The 22,052-nt window shown below is 46.0% G+C and overlaps 1 protein-coding gene across 24 annotated transcripts in view; it reads left to right on the top strand.

Moving 5' to 3' along the window:
• ZMYND8 (zinc finger MYND-type containing 8) overlaps positions 1-22,052 on the top strand; it is a 143,671-nt gene that overhangs the window by 110,671 nt on the left and 10,948 nt on the right. For 19 of the 24 annotated variants that reach the window (XM_072801332.1, XM_072801348.1, XM_072801338.1 and 16 more), the window contains 6 exons: positions 1,877-2,386; positions 7,291-7,683; positions 9,647-9,837; positions 14,916-14,996; positions 17,794-17,872; positions 20,100-20,339. In XM_072801332.1, coding sequence (XP_072657433.1) covers positions 1,877-2,386; positions 7,291-7,683; positions 9,647-9,837; positions 14,916-14,996; positions 17,794-17,872; positions 20,100-20,339 — 1,494 coding nt within the window. The remainder of the gene's footprint in view (positions 1-1,876; positions 2,387-7,290; positions 7,684-9,646; positions 9,838-14,915; positions 14,997-17,793; positions 17,873-20,099; positions 20,340-22,052) is intronic. The other 5 variants (XM_072801350.1, XM_072801349.1, XM_072801331.1 and 2 more) reach the window with 2 other exon arrangements.

Raw genomic sequence — 22,052 nt, 5'->3', positions numbered from 1 at the left:
AGCCACACAAGGGTGGGTGAGGTTTACAGTGTCTGTGGGTACTTTGGACCTTGGGATGAGTAAGCTATAGTTAGGAGTCATCTAGAAGGGCCAGAGGAGGACATTCCTTGTTGGATTTTTGTTTTGTTAGGACACTGAATGGCATGGTTGAAATTTTGCAGGCCATTTAAATTTGTGCCTTGGGTCCTTCTGTGCAGCTGATCTGACTCCTCGATTTATTATTCATGTTAATAAGAATTTTAATATTTCTGTTTACCGGCTGTTTCCTGCATACCTTGCACAGTGCATAGATTGTCCTTAGAGGTTGTTGCCATTATCCATCCCATTTTGCAGATGAAGGAACTAAGGCTCAGAGACCACAGTCACCAGGTCAGAGTCACACAGTGAATCAAAGTATAAGAGCAGGATTTGAATTCATGTTTTTTGGGCTCTGGTACCCAAGCTTTTCTTATTATATATATGGTCACACTTGGCCTTGTGTCTGACTGTTAACTACGGTAAGCCTTAGGGACCCAAAAGTCATATCAGATCTGAGTTTTTGTATTTTGGCTTCTTCTGGTTTTGATTGAGCCCTGGTAGAGGCATATAATTATGTAATGATTCTGGTAGGCTGCTCATGGCTTTTATCTGTTTGCAGGTTTCCTTTTAGTATTTCTGGATCAGGACAGTGACCCCACTCATGGCCATTATTCTAGAATGAAGATAGTATAGATTGGGTTTTTCTCACTTGAAAATTTTAGGATATAGTATTTATTTATCTGCAGCCAGATGACACTCGCTGCTGGGAGCAGGATACATAAATCGGTTAAACGGAGTATGCTTTTGCCCATTTGTGTGTGTGTGTGAGAGAGTGAGAGAGAGAGAGTGAGTGTGTGTGTGTGTGTGTGTGTGTGTGTGTGAAACACCTGCTACAAAGTCATTTTGTCTGTCTGTTGATACAGATGTGGAAACGTGTGACTTTGCTCTTGACTCCACTGTCCGTGGAAGAACAGGGTGGATAAGATGGCAATTCACCTCTGGACCAGCACAGAGCAGGAGGGTGGGCTGGTCACCCAGGTCAGCTAGAAATGGAAGCGGCCAGTGGCTTTGTGGCTCTAGCCAGCCACTGCCTTGCAGGCCTATGACCCAGAGTGGCTGGATCCTCTGCTCTTTTCCATACAAGCGCCCTGTCTTGATTTCTGTGTGAAGTTTCCTGATTTGTGAATTGGGCAATACGTTTATTGTAAGTGAAAAACAAACAACAAAGTATCTACTGAGCCAAACTCTTGCTTCCTAAATAACATGTGTGTGCTGGCCAGATGTGGCTTGTGGGCTGTGAGTTGGCAGCCTCTGCTTTGTAAGGCTTTGGCTTATTTCTTTGAGCCCTGGACACAATGGGAAAAGGACTTGAATGCTTTGGGAATTCGTGGGAAGAGCACTGGTGGTCTCTGAGGAACCCAGGGTTCTGGCCTTGCCTCTGTCTTGGTTTTCTTTATGTCCTAGGATAGGTGATTTCTCTGGGCCTCTATTTTCTGATCTGTATAATGGATCCATTTTAACAGCTCATCTCTGTTGTTCCCTTCCCTTCCTCCCATTCTCTACATCCTAAGTAGTTATCAGTGACGCAAACACATAGCTCTGGATAAATTTAAAATTTATGTTGTCTGGTCCCATGCCATTTTTGAATGTCAGTAACTGAAACCCTCTGCAAACCCAAGTTGCATTTATCAGCAGCTCACCGGTAACCCTACCAGGCCAGTGTGATGCGATTTGAAATGTTTTTTTTTTTTTTTTTTTTTTTTTTATTCCAGCATTTGGCGTGGAAAATGTTTGCATTTTGGGTCCTGCTCTTTATTTTGTGACTACGCCACATGCTGGGTTTTCTCTTTGAATTTAGGCATAAATGAAATCTCGGAAGATGTTTACACGGCCGTAGAGCACAGCGATTCGGAAGATTCTGAGAAGTCTGATAGTAGCGATAGTGAGTATATCAGTGATGATGAGCAGAAGTCCAAGAATGAGCCAGAAGACGCAGAGGACAAAGAGGGTAGTCGGATGGACAAAGAGCCATCGGCTGTCAAAAAAAAGCCCAAACTGGCCAACCCAGTGGAGACTAAGGAGGAGCTGAAAAGCACATCACCAGCCAGCGAGAAAGCAGATCCGGGCTCAGTCAAGGAAAAGGCAAGCCCCCAGCCTGAGAAGGACTTTTCAGAAAAAGCAAAAGCCTCCCCTCATCCCACAAAGGATAAACTGAAGGGGAAAGATGAGACTGATTCCCCAACAGTGCATTTGGGCCTGGACTCCGATTCAGAAAGTGAACTTGTCATAGATTTAGGAGAAGACCATTCTGGGCGGGAGGGTCGTAAAAATAAGAAGGAACCCAAAGAAACATCTCCCAAGCAGGATGGTAAGTGATTGCACCACTTTCTGGTTTCTTGATTTAGTTTAGAGTGCCACCTTGTGTTTGTATTCCCAGAAGGTACGTGACCCTCCGATGTCACAAAGGGTGGCACCAGAACACAGCCTTGATTGGCTCAAGGTCACCTAGCTAAGTCACTGATCAGGCCCAGGACTGACCCCCTTCCCTCCAGCCCCCCACCCACCCCAGGCCTGCCTGCCTATCATCTGCTTAGTACTTATCCCATTGCGGTTGATTTTGAGCCCAGAAAAATAAAAAGTGGTAGGTGTTTCCAGCAGTCAGGTCATTTTTAGCTGAAGCATCTGTTCTCCCAACAGGCTTATTCACTTCCCTAAAGTGTCAACATTTAGACCTGTGACACAGTTGAAATTGTTAGAAGAGTGCAGGTCAAAGATCTTGATGAGTTCAGCTTCCTTTCATGCTGCCCAGACCCCTCACCAGTGCCTTTTCTTACTGGAATAGGAGAGTATTTGGGGAGATGGTCCCAGAATGCTGAGTGCTCCTTGGGGCAGTAGACACAGAGAAAGCATTCGATGGGGGGGCACCTGAATTGGTGTTCCACCATCTATGTGTTTCATGGACCCGAGTCCAGGATTTCTCAGCCCTGGCTCTATTGATGTTTTATGCTGAGTGGTACTTTATCCTCTACAATGGAGCATGTTTAACATCATCCTGGGCCTCTGCCCACTGGATGCCAGTAGCATCTGCCCAGTTGTGGCAGTCAAGGATTTTTTTTTTTTTTTTTTTTTTTTGTTCCCTGGGAAGGAGAATCTCCTCTGGCTGAGAACCAGTGCCTGATCCGAGTGGTACCCCCATTGCTGATGTTACAGATTGAACCAATAGTAGCTGCCTGGAAGCCTGCGTGGCCCAGGCCTCTTGGCAGACCCTCCAGATGGAATGTGTGAATGATGTGAAGGGTGTCCTTCCCGTGGACAAAGCAATCCGCACCCTTTTTCCATTGGTTTGGCGAATGGGTATGAGGGGATTCCAACGTACGCAAGAAAGATAATGCAGAATTAATGGAGGGCCCAGGAAAAATGTTGCCTAAGGACAAACTGGAAGTCGTGGCTGTAAAATTTTATGTACTTTGTGAGTACCATCAGGGAAAAGCAGGCTCAATTTCTGACCATGCCCGACTTTTGAGGGGAGCTGATTTCTCAACCCAACTCTTGAGTAAGATGTGATTCTATGCCCCCCTGGGGATTTCTGAATCTGGCTGCTTACAGGAAGTTGGGGATGGGCCTTGAGAATCTTTCTTCTGTGTCCTTGTCAGCCTGGACTGCCACGGAACCTCAGTTGTTACGGAGAGAAAATTCTTGCAGTTTGTCAGTGAGGATGGAATGAAATGTGCCTGAATGGTGCAGTGGAGGGAGAAAGAGAAGCAGTTGACTGTGGGCAGGAAGGATAGAATGCCATTCCATTCCTGAGTCACCTTAGAGTTTATGGGTAGTCTCTAAAAATTCTGATGATGTGTGGATTGGGGTTTGAGGCAAATGTGGCAGAAAATAATCAGGGAGTGCTATTTATTCCATGTGGTTTATGGGAATATTCGGGTATAGAGATGGCAGTGCTCCTGTGAATGATATAGCTATACTGTTCCTTATTTTCTGAAACATAGCTTTTGATGGATTGGTTTTATGCCTCGTCCCCTTCCAGAAAGAATCTGTAACAGACTGACAAGAAGATTTAATCATGAGACAAAATGAAAATAAAGTCTGTAAAAGATAAAAGTAGAATAGTAGGAGGTTCTGGGAAAGTTTAGGCACAGGAATAGGTTCCAGCCTTCAGATTGGCAAAATTGGGCTTTCATGTTGGCTGTGAGCTTCCTAGCAGTCAAAGCAAAAAGAGAAATACTTTAGTCCCTTAAAAGTTCTCTTATTTTTCCAAAAAGTTGGGGAGGAGGGGAAACCCAGTTGATTAAATGAAACACAGCTCTTCCTTGCACTGATGTTTGAAAGAAATATGTCCAGGGGATCCCAAGTGAGTGGTGGATGTAATTAAGAAGATGATTCTAAAATATGATTCAGTTAGGATGTCATCCCAGAGGTTGGAACAAAGACCTACCAGTCTTAAATCTAGAGCCGTTTGATGGTAGTTTTGGTCTTGAAGAATTGGCTTTGTATCAGGTTTTGTATCAGACTCTGCAGTAGAGCATTTTTTTCTTTTCTTTCTTTCTTTTTTTTTTAAAGATTTTATTTATTTATTCATGAGAGACCCACAGAGAGAGGAGAAGCAGAGACACAGGCAGAGGGAGAAGCAGGCTCCATGCAGGGAGGCCGATTTGGCACTTGATCTCAGGACTCCAGGATCACATCCTGAGCCAAAGGCAGACACTCGATCACTGAGCTACCCAGGCATCCCTAGAGCATTTTTTTCAATGGTGTATTTTCACTTTCAAGTTTATTAGGTAAAGAGCATATTACAGTGTGCCACGGTGACCTTCAGCTCACCTTTAGCCAGGAATGCTGCTTATATGTAGAATAGGCAGCCTGAGGTAGCAAAATAGCTTTCTAGTTGGTGATCTCAGAATAGAGGCAAAGGGAGGCTTCCTTAGAGACCCCGCTGTGCTTCCCTTACAACACCGGTAATTTCCATCTTTCTCTTAGAAAGACCCCCCTTCAGGTACTAGAATAAGTAGGTTAATTAAGTAGGGGCAGCTTCTGGAGTGTTGGCCTTGAAGAGATTCACCCTTTTCTGGGCTCTCGGTTTGATTATACACTCAAAATTTCTGGGACAAATGGAATTTCCTACCCCCCCACTTCCCCCAGTAAACCATTAGAATCTTCTAGAAATCAAAATATTTTAGTATCTAATTGGTAACCCCAAAGGGTACTTTGAGCCTAGAATCTTTTTTTGGATTGCACACTCCACAGTTTTTATTTGGAACAGAGGGCCAGCCATCACCACTGCAGAGCAGCAGCCCACCCACAAAGTTACTCTTTGCTTCTGCAAATCAGTAGAAAGAAAAGGACCTATTTGTGGTTGTCCTTTGTCTGAGGAGAGAGGGGCTAGGTTAGCTTCTCAACAGTAATGATATATATATTCATCACCTGGAAGGAAAGGGAGGCATGGAAGGTGCTTCTCTGCAAGTTAGAAGCTCCACCAGGGGACTGCCCTGGTGCACGGCTCTTAGAAAACCTGGGTTCAGAGCCCCCTTTCCTCCTGGAAGGTACAGGGGCTGTATCCAGTATCCAGCACGCAAAGTCATCCCGGCAAAGGATCAGGGTTCCTCACTGTATGAAGAGCTCCCTCCCTTTCCGGCTCCACTTATGAACTTGGCTGGGCTCTTCCTTCCTCTCCAGAGGAGCAGGAAGGCGGAGGAGAGCCAGACAGATGGGACGGCCACCAACGAAGCTCCCTGCACCCCCTGGCCTCCTGAGTCAGGAAAGTCAGCCCCCCTCCCCTTTCTTTTTTTTCTGTCACTCTCCTTGACTTCCTAAAACTCAGGGTACTGAATATCCTTCCTGGAATAATCAAGGTCATGTCTTTTCTGGGTTACATAAATCTGAAAGGCACTTATGTCAAGGTACATTGTCTGATAAGTTGGGGGTGCTGACTTGTACCTGTGTTTTGTGTGTGATCCCTGGGCATCCTCTCTCGGGGGCAGACCCGCTCCACTGGTGGCTGGGACCTCGGCGGTGATAACGGACCCCCCTTTACAAATGAGCACAAGGGGGCTACCCCTTCTGTGCTGCTCAGTGCTTCTGGCTCTAACCCGCCTTCCTGCCACTCCTCACTGCCTGCTCTCACTGACCAAAATGCTGGCTGCTCCTGGACACGTCTTGGCTGTCGCAGTCACCCTCCAAATTCTCACTTCCGCCTGTTGAAATCCTGCCCCTCCCTCACAGCCCCCCCTCCCAGAAGACAGACTCCCGGAAAGCAGCCTTTTCCAAACTTGTCATTTACATTCATTATTCTTGCCCTTCCCAAGTCTTGCTTTGTATAATCATTGACTTCGTATTTTTATTTAAAGCTACTCTAAAATAAACTATGCTTTTAAAGCTCATTTTAGATGTAGATTTGACCATCGCACCAGTTATTGCCTGATAAAAGGTGGCAGTGGGAATAAACATATCAGAATTAAAAGCAGGGCGTATGCTTCCCATGATGAACACTAAGTAACATGCAGAATTGTCGAATCACGATATTGTACACCTGCAACAAATAGAACACCGTATGTTAACTCGACTGGAATTAAAGTGGAAAAAAAAACATTATAAAACAATATCAACAGCAACAAAGAAGCAAGTCTCCTTAGAGATAAATACCATGGTGTTGGGAAGGTTCTGGCTATGGAGTGGAATTCCCTTTAGTCCCAGGGGTCAAGGCCATTAAGAGCACACTGGGACTTAGTCCTGGAGGGAGTCAGAGGTCAAGGGAGACTCTCCTTCTGGGTGACTTCATGTTTCCAGTGCTTTGGCCCTTGGGAAGTTACCTGATACTTAGGGGTACAGGCTCTATAGGTTCTTTAGCCAAAAGGATTCTCTTAATCTCTGGGTCGACTTTGGTTGGGTGTTTCACAAAGTGCTTACCCAGTTCTAACCGTAACACAAGACAGCTTGTGGTGGTTCTGTTCCTCCACTCACTGGTGGACAGCTTGAGGGCAGGGGCTGGGTCTAGTTCGCCTCATTTGCCCCAGAGGCCCCTATAGGAGCCTCCGATGTGGGCAAGAAGAGGCCGACACTCTGAGATAGATACACAGCAGCGGCCTCTGTGGATAAGGTGAGATGTGCTCCTCCATCGGGGGTGGGGTCCTCCCACACTGAATTTGTTCAGCATTCTTGGTTGGCCTTGCTTTGTTTAACCCAGAACATGCTGGAGAAGAGAAACCCCGCAGGTGAACCTGAGTCCAATCTCTCCTCTTCTGTCCCCCCCGCCCCCCGACGCATCAGCTTTAGTTGTAGGCAAAGCTCCACCGTCCACTACGGCGGGCAGCCAGTCCCCACCTGAAACTCCGCTCCTCACCCGCTCCTCCTCCCAAACACCCACGGCTGGTGTCACGGCCACCACCAGCACCACGTCCACGGTCACGGCCCCGGCCGCCACCGCCGCCGCCGCCACTGCCGCCGCCACGGGAAGCCCGGTGAAAAAGCAGAGGCCGCTTTTACCGAAGGAGACTGCCCCGGCCGTGCAGCGGGTCGTGTGGAACTCGTCAAGTAAGTTTCAAACGTCTTCCCAAAAGTGGCACATGCAGAAGATACAGCGCCAGCAGCAGAGCCAGCAGCAGAGCCAGCAGCCTCAGTCTACCCAGGGGACGAGATATCAGACCAGACAGGCTGTGAAAGGTACCATGCCCCCTTCTGTTCAACGTGGCGCCCACTCCCTCCTCGCCACATCGACAGGAGAGACAGAAATGTTTTTCTTTTTTTTTCTTTTCTTTTTTTTTTTCAGTTCTTTTTTGTTTCATGGCCTTTGTATCTTGAAGGCCTCGCGCATTCCATGTGGCATTATTTTTAAAAGTTGTTTTGCGACTTGTTTTTTTCACTTTTATTTTTTTTCCCCTCTGTGTTAGAAACAATACATGCATATAGGCTTCTTAGAGAGGGGTAAAATATTTGCCCCACAATCTGTTGTCTTGACCGAACTTCCATTCCATTCTTCACCCTTTCTCAGTGGCCACTGTTAACCGTGAAACCTTTTTTATGCATGTATGCATATATATTTATGTATATATGACTCTTCATAAAAATAGTATTTTTTTCTTTTTCCTTTTTTTAAAACATACAAATGGTACCATACTTTTTTTTCTTCTTTTTTTCTTTTTTTTTTTTCACCCATCAGCATGTTTTGGAAGTTCATCCATGTTAGCACATATAGCTCTATCTATGTTATTTTGGACTGCTGCATAGTATTCCACAGTTGATTTAAATCAAGTATTCCCCTACTGATGGGCATTTAGGTTGCTCCCAGTTTTTTTTTTTCCCCCTGTTGTAAGCAGTGCTGCAATGAATACCTTTGTGTAAATTTTCTTGTGCACACCCATGAACCTCTTGGCATTATTTTGGGAAGAGTATGGTGTGAGGAATTGGTAGCAAAGGGTATCTTGATAACTAGAGATTAGCCACCTACAGAAGAAGAGCCAGCATCAAGCACCAGTTGGCGAAGTTGTGGAGTCAAAACCACCCCCAGCCATGGAGGAGGCTCCATCTGGCATTGCTTGGATGAGTACCAGTTGGCCCAGCTTTCGTGAGCGCTAATGCAGATCTTGTCTCGCAGGGAAGCCTAGATCTAGATCCTTAGAGGTTGGGGTCTTTAGTTGAAACTCTCACATACTGAGTGCATCCTAGTGAGTAGAAGTATAAAGAGTTGCAGCAGGGTATGGGTCGAAAGGTAGCCAGGTCTCGAACAGCCCCTAAGAACCCTTTTGAAGACTGGAGGGTAGGAAGATTGGACAGGTGCAGTGGGAGTGCAGCTGGATTGCTCGCGGTATTTAAAGAGCTAATGGGACAGGATTGAATCCTAGTTCCAGTCTTTTTTTTGGTGTGTGTTCGTACCCGGTAAAAATTAGGAGCTTCTCCAGGGGAATTTAGGTGCTAGCAAGAAGAGGCCCATTGATGGTGTGGTTCTCAGTTTCCAAGTTGTCTTGTGTCAAAGACAAAGCTGGATACTAGTTAACCTGGTAAGGATGGGTTGTAATCAATATGTACTATTACAACAGGGAGAAAGCAGTCCAGCAGGAACTGAAGTCATTCCCAATTTGTACAGAAGTGACTGGGCGTTTTAAAAGGAGGATGAGTGTGGTGAGGGTGGGAAGGGACTGTGTAGAGACTCCAGTAGAGTCAGGGAGGTGAAATTTTACAAAAAATGGGAAGTAGTGGTTGGTCCATGTGAAACCCATACGGGGTTGCTAATAATGCTTTTTGGAGTTAGACTCCTACCATCCCATAGAGACCAGGAGACAGGGGTCGTCGAGTGTTGGCTAGAACAAATGGTAAATTCACTTGGCAGCCTTGGTTTCTCAGGCAGGTACTTTGGCAGCGGGGACTGGAGTCATCCTAGAGAAGTGAACTTGAGCTGTTGGAAGCCATGTTAGTGTTTACGGAAGGCTTTATGGGCCAAGCTTGAGGCCTAGTCCCAGAAAAGGCTGAGAGGATCCTGGCCAGAATCTGGTCACGAGGAGAATCTCTGTCACTTGAATAGAAGAGCTTAAGCAATGGACGTCAGGGACCTCACTCCCTCTCCGCAGCTTCTTGCTGGGTTGGGCCCTTCCCACAGCAGTGGGGTGACTGGGACCCTTTGCTTTCCTAGCTGTGCAGCAGAAGGAGATCACGCAGAGTCCATCCACTTCCACCATCACCCTGGTGACCAGCACTCAGTCATCACCCCTGGTCACCAGCTCGGGGTCTGCAAGCACCCTCGCATCCTCAGTCAACGCAGACCTGCCTATCGCCACTGCCTCCGCCGACGTCGCTGCGGACATTGCCAAGTACACTAGTAAAGTGAGTGCTGTGGTGCCGGGTTGGGGGCTAGGGGCGTGTTCTGCCAGAGGACCGACTTCCTGTTGGGAGCCAGGAGGATCATGACCTCACAGGCTTTATGGGGTGCTCAGGAGGGGAGATCCTGTTTTTCCTGAGGATCTCCAAGTCCAAATTCTTCCATCTGCATCTAATGTTGAATCTAAGCAGAGAAATCTTGGATGCACTGCATCTTACTCTGAGGCCTTTGATTCTACAGTCAGTACATAGCTGGAAAATGACATCGATTGATGTCAATCATCATGTCTCTCATTGACAGAGTTTCCTTAACACGCTGTTTGTCATTTAATAACAGACCAAGGCGTTGGTTTGCATTTAGTAGCCACGTGGAACAAAGTGACTGAGTCTTAAGAAGGAGATGTGTAAGGTATGACGTTAGGCCTAGATTTTTCAGGAACCAGGATGGCCTAGGGAGTACTGGATTCTGTCCTGATTTTCCCACCCTCTGGGGCGCGGTGACCGGATTCCCCGAAGTGGGTTCATTGATGGGTGTTCTCTCCTGCAGGCTCTTTGTTTGAATTTGCCAGGTGCTTCTGTGCTCGCTCTTGAATCCATCCTAGAGCTGTTTTCACCATCATGTGAGAGTGCACTGGAGTGTGTGTGTGGGTCCATGTGGGACTGCTTGATAGCAGAATAACCACCAGAATGTCAGCTCCCTGAGAGCAGGAGTTGGTCTATTTTGCTTACCTCGAAGGCCTAGAAGAGTGCCCGGTACACACAGTACATGTTGGTACAGAGTTGTCAAGTGAATGCATGCTGATTGATGCCTGACTTCACTTCATCAGGCTTGTTACTCTCAGTGGTTGTTAATAGTAGTTACTGAGTAATAACCTAGTAAGAAAGAGTATTTATTATATTACTAAGCAGGCAGTAATAATAATTTACTCTTCACTAATGAGTAAATTACTAATTAGTTGCTAATGAGTAAACTATCCAGGTTTATAGAAAAAAATGGGTGACAGTTATTGGGAATGGTTGTATCTAGAATTCTTGAAGTCTCATGGTAAAGATTCCTTTATTATATTGTGTTAAAAGTAGGCTCCCTTTTAGTTCTGGATGACAAGACCTTTATAATCTTTTACTGATGTGTTTTTGTTGGTCATTTCCTTTTTATTCCTTCTTTCTAGGTGTATCAGGTATCACTTGATAACAAATTACCACAAAACATAGCAACTTAAAAGAATGTACATTTTTTAAAAATAAGATTTATTTATTCATGAGAGACACAGAGAGAGAGAGGCAGAGAGAGACATAGAAGGAGAAGCAGGGTCCTCACAGGGAGCCCGATGTGGGACTCGATCCCTGGATCTGAGATCATGCCCTGAGCCGAAGGCAGTCACTAAGCCGCAGAGCCACCCAGGTGTCCCAACAATGCACATTTCTTATCTCACGGTTTCTGTGGTCAGGAGTCGGCATGGCTAAGCTAGGTGCTCTGCTTTAGGTCCTCTGGCAGGCTGCTGTCAAGGTGTCTGCTAGAGTAGGGGTTTCATCTGAAGGCTCAACCGGGAAAGGATCTATTTCCTTTAGAATTTATTTAGGTGGTTGTGAGTAGGGTTCACTTCCTCGAGGGCTTTTGGGTTGCGGTCTTCAGGTCCTAGCTGGCTCTTTGCTGGAGGCTGCCCTCAGTTCTTGCCTTGTGGGCCTTCACAATTGGCCGTTTGCTTCCTCAAAGCCCGTGATAGAGCCTGTTAGCACGATGGAAGTCAGCCTCATGTCACCTGATCTCAGAAGTGACAGCCCATTACCTTTGTCACATTTCTGTGGTTAGAAGTAGATCACTAGGCCAGCGTACACTGGAAGGGAGGAGATTCCACAAGGTCACAAACACCAGAGCCCTGGGATAACTGTCTGTTACATTGGATAAGATGGTAGTACACTCGCTAATGTTTGGGTAGTGGCGCTCCGGGCCAGACACTGCTGTAAGTGTCTGTTACATTATGCTCGTATGTTACTCATTCGGCCTTCATGACAAATTGATGAGGTAGATACTATTATCCTCCCCATTTTATGGATGAGACAACTGAGGCCTGTCAAGGTTACACGGTCTGAATGGTTGAGCTGCATTTGAATGGTAGCAGCCAGGCTCTTGAGAGTGGCTTTGAGCCAGTTTGTGAATGCCCATGAAGCCTACTGACCACAGATATTCAGTGTCCATGAATTGATTGTTCTTGCACGTGGCTTTTTAAAGCAACCCTATCTGACGTTCCCAAGTCCTGCCAATCCCCTTCCCCTCCCCTACACTCCCACCCCTTCCTTCCTGCCCTCCCCAGCTAGAGAGAGAATCAGAACTGGTCTTGGGCATAACTTTGTCTCTCATTTAGTAAGTCTGTCCTCCTTTTGAATAAAATACATGAATTGTTACAGAGTCCCTGAGTGTCAGAATAGGAAAGATTCAAGGCGCAGTTATTTATGGCCATTCTCGATTTTAGTCTTAACTGTCCACCAGCTAGTATTGATTTAATATTTTTATGTAAGTTAATTTTATTTAAATTGACTAAGTTAAGAAACTAAAATAAAATTGGGTCTAACATTGCCGGATCACCATTCCTTGTCAAGGCTTGAAGTGTAAGCCTATTTTTAGAGAAATTGTCCTAAAAGTGTTTGGTACATGCTGGCACCAAACAGAGACTTTCTTCCTAATGTGGTGATATGCAGGATTACAGGAGAATGGGAAGGCGTTCATTTTTCATTACTGATTTAAGGTGGTGTTTGGTTTTGCCTAAATGGTCTCGTGTTCTGGCTGTCTAGCCTTAGACTACTTTCTAGTGATTTTTTTTTGAGGGGTCTAAGCTCCTCGTTTACAGATGGAGAAACAGACCTACTGAGTGGACCTGGCTTGTGGTTTGCACTGAGCTAGTTTTCTGAGCTCCTGCAGTGAGTTTGATTTCATTACCTTTGGCGGCCCCCTTTGCTCTTACAGCAAAATTGAGGGGTGAACTTTTTGATAGACATTTTCTTTGCAGTTAAGAAAATGAACACAGTGACATATTTTCGGAGCTGATGAACTTCCCTGCCTCTGAGGTGACCTGGAGTCGAAGACCCAGATTTGTGTGTTTTGGCAGAAGGGTGCTCTTTAGTGATGTTGCGTTCTTTGCTATATTTGGAAGAAAGAGTGAAAATCTGTCCACAAATCCATGATTTCTTTAAAATGGAATGTAACCATTGCATTAGTAATATATTGAATTTCATCCACTTTCTAAAGTTTTCTTGTAAAGCAATTTAGTTTTAATATTTAAAACTGACGTGTTTGGTGCAGCGGGGCAGGAGGCCCAAACAGAACGACTGCATAAAGCACAAAGTGTTTTTCCTGGCTGCATCTGTGTGTGGCCTCCGAAAAAGCTAGCAGTGAAAATCTCAACAGACATCGTGTTCGTTTTTCTCCCATTTTGGGGTGAACTTGGGGTTACTATTTTGGGGGTTGGCAGTTTCTTCATTATAGCTCATGTGAATTTTTTGTTTTTCTATAGAAATAAGATGAACAGGTATTTCTTTCTGAACACCTACTCTGTGGTAGGTACTGAACCATATCATAGTCTTTTTTTTTTTTTTTAATTTTTTATTTATTTATGATAGTCACACAGAGAGAGAGAGAGAGGCAGAGACATAGGCAGAGGGAGAAGCAGGCTCCATGCACCGGGAGCCTGATGTGGGATTCGATCCCGGGTCTCCAGGATCGCGCTCTGGGCCAAAGGCAGGCGCTAAGCCGCTGTGCCACCCAGGGTTCCCCATATCATAGTCTTCACATGGATTTCTCATGTAAACCTTGTGCATACCCTACATGGGGGCACTGTAGTTACCCCCATGGCTCAGGGAGAGGGTGATGGCAGGAGCAAATCACAGGCATCAGATATAAGGGTGGTCTGGGTTTTGCTTTCTTGCTGGATCGGAGCAAACTGCAAAACACAGTGGAGACTTGGCCGCAGCCAGGCCAGGCCTGAGGCCTCACGTTGGGTCTTCTGTCCTCCCCTCTTTCTCTTGGGATGGGGGCCGGATCAGGCAGCAAGTGGGAGATTGGAAAGAAATCCTCCTGCAGATACCTTCAGACAGCAGGGAACTAGGTGCTTGCTACGTGAACCTGAGCCCATGTCACAAACTCGCTGCCTTCCGGCTTCAGATAATGAAAGTGAAGGAAGATGGGAAGCCGACTAGCAAGGCAGAGAATGGATGCCCTGACCAAAGCCTTCAGATAATGAACCTGCTCTGTCCACACAACGGACTGTATTATTTGTCCATAAAAAGGAATGAAGTACTTAGAGGCCCTGCGACACAGATAAATCTTGAAAATTTTGTGCTAAGTTGAAGAAGGACCACATATTATGTGATTCCATAGACACAAAATATCTAGAGGAAGCAAATCCTTAGGTGTAGAAAGCAGATCAGCAGTGGGATGGTGGGTCGGGGTATAGGGGGTGATAGGGCTCTTAAGAGGGTTAGTGGGTTTTCTTTTTGGGGTGATGTGAAGGTTCTAAACCATGGGGATAGATGTGCAACTCTATCTACTCGAAGCTATTGACTTGTGCACTGTAACGGCTGAATTGGTATATGAATGAGATCTCAATAAAACTTTTTTTTCTTTTTTTTTTTTTAAAGTGGTAAGGAATTAAGAAACAGTCACAAAAGGAAACAGTCCCTCCCTCAAATCCTCAGTGCTGGCCACACCAAATATGCCTGGGGCCCAAATTTGGCCCCTCCAGATTAGCCATTGCCTCTAGAAACTAGCTTTATTTTGTAGGTGATTCATCACTGCCCTGGTTTATACCGGTTTCTCAACCTTAGGACTAGTGACACTGTGGGCTGGAGGATTCTTTGTTCTGTGCACTGTAGGGTATTTAGCTCATCCTTGGCCCCCACCCACTAGATGCCAATCCCCCTCCGCCCCCCCAGCCCTGCTATGACAACCACAGATGCCTCCTGTCCCATGAGGGGCAGATCGCCCCCTGTTGAGAACCACTGCTGTATGTTAGATAGATTTTTAGATGTATGTCATCTTGAAAAGCCCCAGGGAGATGATCACCTGAATTGTTTCTGTTTTTATCTTTCAGATGATGGATGCAATAAAAGGGACGATGACAGAGATATACAACGATCTTTCTAAAAACACTACCGGAAGCACAATAGCCGAGGTCAGAGATGACACGTAATTCTTCACTTGCTAAGAATGTTTTATGGGCTGCTGTAAAATGGTGCCAGGAAGCAACTTCTCTGGAAGTCCCTCCAGGGGGCTCTGCCAATTGTGGTTGTTGGGGAGGGTACTTCTTCATTTAGTCAAAAGGCTGGCTCTGTGGGGACGCACCCTGCTTTGTGTGATCAGAGGACAGGCACCAAACTGGAGCCTGAGTTCACCCCCTGGTGAAATTGGAGATCCTTCCGCTCCTTTGGCCCTGTGTGTAATTGTCTCCTGGCTCTGTGTAAGCATGGACTTTCTTATGCAAGTGATCTTTGTTGTCTAAGAATGTGTACAGAGAGCCTCCACAATTATGCGGTTACCTAGGGAATAGAATGGTTAAGACATTAAATTGTCCACTTATCAAGTGACCATTTATAAAAATAGGCCTCCTTGACCTTCCTTCCTTAGGCGAATTCATTGTAAGCCAGATGCAGAGGGGTCACCAGGTGAAATGACTAGTGGTGGGATTTTTTTTAAGGTCATTGAAAATAGTGTTGCAGACAGGGAAATTCCATGCAATCTGTGGGCCTACGAGGGCCTGGCAGGGTGAGGCTAGCACTCAGAAGAGGAGAAAAATCTCTGGGAAGGTATCCCAATAGGCTTTCAGCAGAGAACGATGTGAATATAAAGCTTTGAGAGAGGTCCTGAGAGGAATCAAGGAGTCCCCTGGAATATTTTGCTCATGTGACCCTCTTTATGATTAGGCCAAGGATGTCCAACAAGAAGGGACAATGTTGGCTTAGAACAGCCTCCCCTGACCCCTGCCATACTTCGTTATTTTTTTAAGAACTGGCATATGGTTGAAAATACAGATCCATAAATGTCTCCCTTAAAACCTTGGGATCCAGATGTGTGCTAGAATTTTTCAGAATTTAAAGAGGCAATATATGCCCTCTCCGCCGCAACATTTCTGTGAAATATGCTTGTTCACACCATGAGGGATAAATCAGGGTTTCTCAACCTCAGCACTGCTGACGTTTGTGCCAGATAACTCTCTGTTATGGGGGCTGGCCTGCCCATTGTGGGATGTTTAGCAGCATCCCTGGCTTCTACCTTCTCTTGGCGGTAGCACCCTCCAGTGTGACTAACCGGATATCTTCAGATGTTGCAGTGTCCAGAAGGGAGCTGGGAGGGCAAAATCACAAGTAGAGAAGGACTGTGGTCCTCAGACTCTGTAAATAGCCCCATAGCAGTTCAGGCTGAGTTTATTTTTTCCTGCCCAAATGAATTTTGTGCAATACATACCCCTCCCTCCAAAAATACCCTTTGGTTTCCGGAGACGTTAGGCTTGGAATTTCAGGTGAATGCCTGTGGATCCCACCTAAAATGTTACATGAATAAAACAAAGCTGTCTTTACTTGTTTTAGTTTCATTTTTTAAGACCAGAGTTCTAATCAACCCCTTCCCCCCCGCCTTTAAGATTTTATTTATTCATGAGAGACACAGAGTGGCAGAGACACAGGCAGAGGGAGAAGCAGGCTCCTTGCAGGGAGCCCGATGTGGGACTCGATCCCATGACCCCTGGATCACGACCTGAGCCAAAGGCAGGCAGGCACTCAACCACTGAGCCACCCAGGCGTCGCTCTAATCAAACCTTTGATGTTTTTATTTATTATGAAAATCTGGTCCTTGTTTTTACTTTATTTATTCATTCATTCATGTTTAAACCCTCTGCCCAGGGCAGCCCCGGTGGCCCAGTGGTTTGGCGCTGCCTTTAGCCCAAGGTGTGATCCTGGAGATCCGAGATCAAGTCCCACATCAGGCTCCCTGTGGGGAGCCTGCTTCTCCTTCTGCGTTTGTCTCTGCCAATCTCTCTCTCAGTGTCGGTCATGAATAAATAAATAAAATCTTAAAAAAATAATAAAAGAAAAATAAAGATGATAAAAATAAAAAAGAATATGCAACAGTGATTTTGGGATGCCTGGGTGGCTCGGTGGTTGACCGTCTGCCTTTGGCTCAGGGCGTGATCCCAGGATCTGGGATCGAGTCCTGAATTGGGCTTCTTGCATGGAGCCTGCTTCTTCCTCTGCCTCGGTCTCTGCCTCTCTCTCTTTCTCTCTGTCTCATGAATGAATGAATGAATGAATGAATAAAATCTTAAAAAAAAAAAAAAGAATAAACCCTCTTCCCAGTGTGGGGCTTGAACTCAACTCTGAGATCAAGAGTCGCCATGTTCTAGCAACTGAGCAAGTGGCTTTTCCTAGAGCCAGTGTTTCTTGGAAAAGATGGATAGCTGGTTTTGTTGACCCTTCAAAAATTGGTTTGAACTGTGCTCATCCATTATACGTGGATCTTCTATGTACTGTAAAATGCATTTTCTCTGTGTGATGGTCTTAACGTTTTCTTTTCTTGAGCTTACCTAATTGTACAGATACACTATCTAATACATGGAACATATATGTTTATCAGCTATTTGATGTTTTTGATAAGGCTTCCTAGGCTGTTAGTAGTGGGCTATTAAGTTTTTGGAGAGTCAAAAGTTGTATGTAGATTTTTTACTGCGTGGGGGTGCTGGCGCCTCTAACCCGCCTCATTATTCATGGATCAACTGTGTTTGGTTTTTGGAAATAGAACTTCTCTTGAATTTGGGGTAGTGCACTGGTGTCCACTTCTCTGGACTGCAGCATCCAGGCTGCTTATGCCTCAATCAGCCGTGTGGCATTGATTCTTACAGCTGGAGGTCGAGTTCTGAGCCCCATCGGTGAACCCGACCCAGACATGCCTTCTAAGAGTCTTACTCTCCCTCATTACAGATTCGCAGGCTGAGGATCGAGATAGAGAAGCTGCAGTGGCTACACCAGCAGGAGCTCTCGGAAATGAAACACAACCTGGGTGAGGCCTGGCAAATTGGTCTATACGGAGGAGGGTCAAAACAGTAACAGCAATAGCACCAGTAGCTCCTGTTTACTGAACTCTGATTTTGTGCCAGGGACTGTTTTAAGTACTTTCCCGTGAGATAACCTTTAAATTCTCATGAAAACCCTTCTTAGAAGGGGCTCTGTTATTCCAGTGTTCAGGTGAAGCTAGCAAGACACGGACATGTTGAGCAAGTTTGTTAGAGTCACACAGCCCAGCGATTCAGGTCTGGACACTCCTACCCATTGAATATGAGGCATTGCAAATTATCAAACACCTCCTGCGTGTTCCACGCTGCAGAGGAAGCTGTTTCATTGCTCCCTGGTTTAGACCTAGTGCTGTTTTGGCCTGCCATTCTGTGACCGTGTCATTAAAGGCTTCCCCCCCCACCAAAGTAGAGCATTTTCCTTCAGACCATCATGGAGTGTCAGGCTCAGAGTCTGAATGCTGGCAGCCGTCAGGTCTTCTTGTTAGGGCGGCATGCCCAGGCATGCCACCTGCTTGCAGCTGAGGCATGCTTCGCAAACTCGAATCCTTATGATGCCGCCTGGGGAAGGAGCCCTCTGCTCCTGAGTGTGTTGTCATGTAGGAAGTTTAGTTGGATGTGTGGCTTCTAGTTTTTCTATAGTTTCTCTAGTGAAGTCAAGGAATCTTGGTTTTTTTTCCAGAATCTCTTCATTTTTATTTTTTATGTATTTTTTATTGTTTTAAAACATTTTATTTGAGAGAGAGAGAGAGAGAGAGAGAGAGAGAGAACGTGCTCACAAAGGCAGAGGGAGAAGCAGAATCCCTGATGAGCAGTGAGCCTGATGCAGGGACTTGATCCTAGGACCGTGAGATGATGACCTGAGCTGAAGGCAGATGCTTACCCACCTGGGCCACCCAAGCGCCCCAGATCTCTCCATTTTTAAGTGATTGGCTCTCAGAGGTGGAGCGTCTGCCTTCCACTCAGGGCGTGATCCCGGAGTACGAGGATCAAGTCCCACATCGGGTTCCCTACATGGAACCTGCTTCCCCCTCTGCCTGTGTGTGACTCTGCCTCTCTCTCTGTGTCTCTCATGAGTAAGTAAATAAAATCTTAAAAAAAAAAAATGCATGAAGGCTGGCCAGAACTTGCCATGTTCTGCACGCTCCTCTTTAAGGGCAGTGGCAAGGGACAGAGAGGTTGTGTCTAGCACAAGTGCAAAAGCTTATTAATTTTCTTTCCTGGTGTTTTTCTAATTTTTGTTTTATTTATTCATTTGCTCATTCATCTTTCAGTTATTTATTTTTATTTTGAGAGAGAATGAGAGATTGCACATATGCGAAAGAGCCAGGGTGGCAAGGAGCAGAGGGAAAGGGAGAGTGAGAGGGAATCCTAAGCTAACTCCATGTCCAGCATGGAGCCTGAAGCAGGGCTTGTGATCTAAGCTGAAATCAAGAGTCGGATGTTTAATAGATTGAGCCATCCAGACGTGTCATCTCTCTTGGTGTTTTTAAAGGGATGTGTGTGTGAATTTTTTAATTCTAGGAAGAGAATTTTGATTATCAAAGAATCATTTTTCTGTTGGTGTGCAGGTCACTCCCAAGTGAATTGCACATGGACTTCTTGTGTGAATAGAAATGAGGAAATCTCAGTAGACTGAACAGTTTGATGGTTGATCAACCGTAATGATCCATCACAGGGCCCTATGTGGTATATTTAATCCACTGCCACTGAATATACTACTTGGAAAGTGTGTCTGAGAGCTAGTGCCAGCTCTGCCCTTATTAGCTGTGTGCCTCAGTTTCCTTATCCGTGAAAGGGATATTATAGGAAAGCTTGTCTCACAGGCTTAGTAGGAAGATGAAGTGAGTTGATACGGGGTGGCTTTGAAGGTATATTTGAGGATTTCCCACAGAATCACCATGGGACTCTGGTTGTCTGCATACTAGGCACCTGAATTCACTATCACGCACAGATCAACGTGATGAATGCTTATTTTACACAGATGCAGATACTGGGGCTTAGCCGGGCTGGGTTACTCGCCTGGGGGTGGGGGTGGGGGTGGGGGTGGGGGTGGGGGGGCGGTCACACAGCTGAGGCTTCTCTGAGTCAGGATCTGCACCCGTGTCTCTCGGAACCCATATCCTCTACTTCCTTTCTGATCTGGTCTGAGAAACTCTGAGCCCTGGGTTGGGGGTGCTGCTGATGGAGCTGGCGTCCTCTCCCCTTCTGTGTCAGAGCTGACCATGGCAGAGATGCGGCAAAGCTTGGAGCAGGAGCGGGACCGGCTCATCGCTGAGGTGAAGAAGCAGCTGGAGCTGGAGAAGCAGCAGGCGGTGGACGAGACCAAAAAGAAGCAGTGGTGTGCCAACTGCAAGAAGGAGGCCATTTTCTACTGCTGTTGGAACACCAGCTACTGTGACTACCCCTGCCAGCAAGCCCACTGGCCCGAGCATATGAAGTCCTGCACCCAGTCAGGTATGGCCACGCGAGGTGCACCCTGGCCCAGGCCACATTGGGGTGGGCATTCGCCTCCCCCGTGCAGGGCCCACAGAGCAGACTGATGTGGCAAGGCTGGTTCACCCTGCCCCTTGCCACTCTCGTGCAGGCACATAGCTGACCCTTGAGGCATGGCTGTTTGAACTTCAGGCCTCCTTTCTGTTACTTGCCAGAGTGTAGCTTCACGTGAGGTGCAGTGGTTCTCAATGGGGTGACTGTGATCCCCACCCCGAGACACCAGCAGTGACTGCAGACAGTTGAGGTCATCCTAACCGAGGTGGGTACTACTCGCATCTAGAGGGTAGAGGCCAGGGATGCCGCCAAGCACCCTATAGTGCCCAACTCAGTGCCCTACAATGAAGAATGATCCTGGCCCAAGATGGTGAGGTTGAGAAATCCTGCTTTTAAAGTAATTCTGGACTCATAGCTTTAAGTAACATGGATTCCTGATTCTTCTTCCTCTTCTTTTTTTTTTTTTTTTTAAAGATTGTACTTATTTATTCATGAGAGAGGCAGAGAGAGAAGCAGGCTTCCTGCAGGGAGCCCGATGTGGGACTCGATCCCAGGAACCCAGTGTCATGTCCTGGGTCTAAGGCAGGCAGGCGCTCAACCACTGAGCCACCCGGGTGTCCTGTGGATTCCCAATTCTTTTATATATTTTTTAAAGATTTTATTTATTTATTCATGAGAGACAGAGAGAGAGAGAGGCAGACACACAGGCAGAGGGAGAAGCAGATTCCATGCCGGGAGCCCGACGTGGGACTCGATCCTGGGATTCCTCTGGGCTGAAGGCAGGCGCCAAACTGCCGAGCCACCCAGGGATCCCCAGGATTCCCAATTCTTGTGTGAAGGAAAAGTCTTGGTTTTGGAACTAATCTTTGTCATCTCTTTCAAACACAGAACAAGCAGCCCAGAGGCCGGGAGCCTCCAGCAGGATACAGTGTCTAGCTAGAATTTATTTGCAATATTTTAAAAGTTAATTTTTACTTAACTTTTCATTTAATGTTTGGTTAAAAATATTTAACCAAATATTTTTAAAGTTAGCTTTTATTTCTGACAAATAGTAGCTTTATTATTTATTTTTATTTTTATTTTTTTTTAAATAGTAGCTTTATATGCCTAGAATTAAACGCCACCTTTTTTTTTTTTTAGTATATGTGCTGCCGAAGCGAGCACTAAACGCCACCTTTTTTAGAGAGAGAGAGTGCAACCAGGGGAAGGGGCAGAGGGAGAATCTTGAGTAGGCACTGCTCAGCACAGAGTCCAACTCAGGATTCGATCTCGTGACCCTGAGAGCCTGACCCGAATCGAAATCAAAAGTTGGATCCTTTTGGCGCCCGGGTGGTTTGGTTGGTTGAGTGTCTCCCTTTGGTTCAGGTCATGATCTCAGGGTCCTGGGATCGAGTTCCGCCTTGGGCTCTCTGCTCAGCAGAGAGTATGCTTCTCCTCTCTCTACCCCTCCCCTTGCTTGTGCTTTCTTGCTCTTTCACTCTCAAATAAATGAAGGAAATCTTTAAAAAAAAAAAAAAAAAAAGTTGAACTGAACTCTAACTGAGCCACCCAGGTGCTTCAAAAAAGCCTCTGTTTTAATGTACTTATTTAATTAAAAATTACCTAAATAATAAGGTAGTGTATCTGTTAGACTGGCCAACTTTTGGAAGGTGATATATGAGTGGCCACGACTGAGGAATG

This window comes from Canis lupus, chromosome 26 (assembly GCF_048164855.1).
Source record: "Canis lupus baileyi chromosome 26, mCanLup2.hap1, whole genome shotgun sequence".
Classification (NCBI taxonomy): domain Eukaryota; kingdom Metazoa; phylum Chordata; class Mammalia; order Carnivora; family Canidae; genus Canis; species Canis lupus.
The sequence above is the reverse complement of the archived record's forward strand: the minus strand, read 5'-3'. Positions and strand labels throughout refer to the sequence as shown.